Source organism: Platalea leucorodia (genome assembly GCF_965183815.1).
Source record: "Platalea leucorodia genome assembly, chromosome: 1".
NCBI classification, from domain to species: Eukaryota; Metazoa; Chordata; class Aves; order Pelecaniformes; family Threskiornithidae; genus Platalea; species Platalea leucorodia.
In genome coordinates, this window is record NC_138823.1 from 36,203,794 (window position 1) to 36,207,953 (window position 4,160).

The 4,160-nt window shown below is 48.1% G+C and overlaps 1 protein-coding gene across 3 annotated transcripts; it reads left to right on the top strand.

Moving 5' to 3' along the window:
* The first annotated feature begins 216 nt into the window (after positions 1–216).
* Positions 217–3,188, top strand: MSC (musculin). Of its 3 annotated transcripts, none has more exons than XM_082327933.1 (3): positions 217–796; positions 1,599–1,690; positions 3,106–3,188. In XM_082327933.1, exons 1-2 carry the CDS (start codon positions 266–268, stop codon positions 1,683–1,685), a joined length of 618 nt encoding a protein of 205 aa, XP_082184059.1. In that variant the 5' UTR covers positions 217–265; the 3' UTR covers positions 1,686–1,690; positions 3,106–3,188. The 3 variants fall into 3 exon arrangements, with proteins under 3 accessions (XP_082184059.1, XP_082184058.1, XP_082184057.1); XM_082327932.1 differs by lacking the exon at positions 3,106–3,188 and adding an exon at positions 1,783–2,746; XM_082327931.1 differs by lacking the exon at positions 3,106–3,188 and having other exon boundaries at positions 1,599–2,746.
* Positions 3,189–4,160: the final 972 nt, after the last annotated feature.

The window sequence follows — 4,160 nt, forward strand, 5'->3', positions numbered from 1 at the left end:
TCCCCGCCGCGCGGGGCCGACTCCGCGCACCGGACCGCGGGCCAGCGCGGAGAGGCGCCGCCCCCGGCGCGGGGCTCGGCCGGGTCCTACCCCCTCCTCCGCGCCCCCACTCCTCCCCTCCGCCGGCAGATGGTTCGCTCCGCGGACACCCGATATATAGGGCTGTCAAGGGGCGCATCCCCCCTCCGCGCCCCCCCCCTCGCCTCGGCCGTCCGCCCCCCCCCGCCTGCCCCGCTGCCCGCCTCCCTGCCTCCCTCCCGGGGCCATGTCCACGGGCTCCGGGAGCGAGGCGGAGGAGCTGCCCGAGATGGACCTGCGGGCGCTGCAGCTGGACTACCCGCCGCCGCCGCCGGCCAAGCGCCAGCCCCGCGGCGAGCTCTACCCCTCGGGAGACAACTCCTCGGCGGCGGAGGAGGAGGAAGAGGAGGAGGAAGAGGAGGAGGAGGAGGAGGAGGGCGAGGGCAGCTGCGCGGCGGGGCCGGCGGGCAGCGGCTGCAAGAGGAAGCGGGCGCGGGGCGGCGGCCCCGGGGGCAAGAAGGCGGCGCCGGGGCCGCGGGGGCCGGCGCCCGAGGGGAAGCAGTCCCAGCGCAACGCGGCCAACGCGCGGGAGCGGGCGCGGATGCGGGTGCTGAGCAAGGCGTTCTCCCGGCTGAAGACCAGCCTGCCCTGGGTGCCGCCCGACACCAAGCTCTCCAAGCTGGACACCCTGCGCCTGGCGTCCAGCTACATCGCCCACCTCCGGCAGCTGCTGCAGGAGGACCGCTACGAGAACGGCTACGTCCACCCCGTCAACCTGGTACGGCGCCGGGGGGCGCGGGGGGAGGCGGGCGGGCGGCCGGCAGCGGCCCCGCCGCCTTCGGGATGCGCGGCCGGGGGCGGCCGCGGGGGAACCCCCCGGCACTGCCCGGGGTCGCCCCGCCGGCCCGGCCGCCCCTCCCCGCCCCGGGCAGGGCTGGCAGCGCTCAAGCCGTGCCCGCCGTCGGAGAAGCCGCGGGGCGGCCCTGGCTGCTTCGCAAATCGCCAATAACCCTCGCCCGGGGGCGACCCGAGAGCCGGGTTTGGCCTACGGTGGTGGCGGGTGTGTCTCTTCTGGGGAGTAAGGAACCCTAAAGAAATAAATTCCTCGGGCATTAGGCAAGCTTAATGTCCGAAAAAGGAGTAATTCTCTCTGCGGGCTGGCTTGGAGCACAAGCAAGGCGTCATTAGTTCATCGGTACAAAACTCAACGCCTGATGTGTGCCACAGGGGTAAAAAGTTTGCTTATATAGTGCAGAGTGATTGTTTTTGAATAGTTTATATGCTTTTTATTTCTAAAATTATGCACACAGTTGCAAAGCAAGAGAAATGCTGCATTTTTGATGAGAACAATTTGTTGCTGAGCGCTGCAGCTCTATTGCGGAGCATTTAATTATAACGAAAGCTGTAATGAAAATATTTGTTAGAGGAACCTAGCTCTCTCTGTGCTTCCCACAGGGACTAAAACATGATGACGTGTTTGCAACTGAACCGGAGTTAGACATCTATCAGTAATAAAGCTCCAGTTTCATACCAGGATAAACTTTCTTTCTAATATGAAATACCTATTTTTTTGCTTGCAGACTTGGCCGTTTGTGGTTTCAGGAAGACCTGACTCTGACACCAAAGAAGTTTCTACTGCCAGCAGATTATGTGGAACTACCGCATAGTCAAAGTAAATAGGTTTTGTTGTTGTTGATTTTTTTTTTTTTTTATGGGCTGGATAACAGTGTTAAATCTGTGTCCCCTGCCATTCTCTTCCCTTAGAGTTCTGAGGGAAGTTTATTTAAAGCAGTAAGGAAGGGAGGCGGTGGAAATTAGAGTTTTTATGAACTGACTGCAGCAGCTAAGTCTGAGATCTGGAAAGGCCCTTCTTTGGCTTCATCATTCTTACCACTGCCTGAGGACCTGTTGTTCTGAGGCCTTTAAACTAATGGAAGAGGAATATAATGATATAGAATTAACAGCATGGACCAAAATACAACTCTACAAACTAACCCCAAACAGTGTTATTTGTATTCTAAAGCAAAGCAGTATTTTAGAGTAGCTTTGAAACTCAGATAGATTTATAATATATTTTGATGGCTTTTGTATTCATGGATCCGGTTTGCTGCAACTATGCAATAAGTATAGTCATACTTTTTTTTGTCCTTTTAACCAGAATTTTTTTAAAAATGTGTAAGTGGCTACATTCTGCATTTAGGCTACAGTCCACTGGAATTAAACTAATTCCTTTGGTTATGTCTTGAAGTGCCACATGTAAGAATGTGGCACTGTCCCTAGAAATGTGGCAGAGTTTCCGTGCCTTAACCTGGAAGGGAATTCTGCTTACTGTAAGGCCAGGGTGCATGTGTTGTAAAGAATGAGTTTGTATGATGCTGCAAAAGAACTAGAATTCACAATGTTTTAAACATTTTTCCTGTACTGTCATGCTTATCTTTGAAAAGTTTACCCTCAGATGAGTGCTAGTGACATTTCTTCACTGATTCAAATGCTGTAATAAAAGAGGATGCCATCAAATAAGTTGCAAATGTAAATAACTCTATTTTTTTATAAATGACATTAAAAGCTTGGTTACAGTGACTTACTGGTACTGTGATAGTGTGTGACTGCATCAATATAGGAACGTCTTTGGAATGCATGATCTTGAAACCCACTTTTGTAAACACAGTTATCTTCCTCATCTCTTGAGAGCAGATACATCTCCAGCAACAGAGTCAGATAAGAACACTTTCACCCCAAACAATTCACGTGAGGTACAGTACTACATTAATCAGAAGGGAAAACTACATTTTAACAACTTAGAGAATTCACTGTCATAATCTTTTCTGTGAATCAGGAAAAGAAATAAATGTAGATTAAGAAATGGATCTCTCTAATTTGTTCTGCTTCATAGCATGAAAGATAGTGTAAGAGCTCCTTTCGCTGTTCTTTGTCATTTTATGTTTCCATCTGTAGTCTGTTTTGCTTTTATTTGTACTTGTGCAGTGGGAAAATCAGCTGAGTTTTCCTAGTTGGGAGCAGACTTTTCCTGTTTTAAGACTAAAACTCCTGAGATAAGATTTTCTTTTTCTCAAAATATTTTCTCAGTGGTTAACTCAGCAAGGGAGAAGACGGAATTGTTTCAGAGAAGAAAAAGCCGCCTCTTCTTCATTTAAGCAGCCAGGAGGAAGAAACATTTGTTTAACAAGAACCAGTTTAACCTGGTTTCTTGTCAGGTCATCCTACGTCGTGGATTTCTATTTTGAAATACTGCATAGAAGCCCAAGGCTGACTATGGGCAGTGTCTTTCAAGTAGATGAACCGCAGAAAATTGCTTTTCTTCTTCTGAAGTGTAAAATAGTCCAGAGCCACTGCAAAATAAAATGAGGGCTCAGTCCAGGATCTGCTGAAATTGCTGCTTTCAGTGATTTGAGGGCAAGCTGTACAGAGACCATAATCTAATTTATCTTCCAGTTTTATCCAGAGAAAGGCTGTGAAGGAAGGGGGCTATCCTATTTTGTAGTTACGTAACTGAGGTGGGACTCCAACTGACCTTCTCTAGGAAGCTTTATAAAAAGAAAAGAATACAAATGGTAAATCAAAAAGGAAGGACCTTTAGGAAGGCATAAGGTATAAGAAAACTCAACCAATGTTTATCTGAACCCTAAAGAAAAAAATTATTCAGCAATTTAACTAAGATGCCGCTTGAGATAATCTCAGTTGTGATACTTAGCTGGTTTTGGCCTTGATCCCAGCTGTAATTGGTTAATGGCTCTAGGAGATCGGAAAAACAAGGAAAGCATGGAGAACTTTAAACAGTATAGAAAGGTCCATGCGAAATGATGGAAAAAATATTCAAGGTAAATTCCCAAATATAAAGTAGTTACATTAAGTAAATATAGTAGGTCAAAATTGGGGGTGAGGAGTGTGACATGAAGAAAAACATATTATTGCTTCCATCCATGCACTATACTACATGCTCTCAAATGCTGGTTTTTTCCTTGTGGCTATATAATATATAAAAATACTTTCTTTGTAAAATAATGAATGCACTTACTGTGTATGTTACCGTAACAGACACATCCAATGATGGTGATGCCCCAACAGACTATCACTAGTTTTAGGACAGAAGTACACAATGGTCATAGGTGACATTTCAGGTC

Coding starts and splice junctions, on each gene's coding strand:
- MSC (XM_082327933.1), top strand. CDS start 266: ATGTCCACGGGCTCCGGGAGCGAGGCGGAGGAGCTGCCCGAGATGGAC. Junction 797..1,598: donor ACGTCCACCCCGTCAACCTG/GTACGGCGCCGG, acceptor TTTTGCTTGCAG/ACTTGGCCGTTTGTGGTTTC.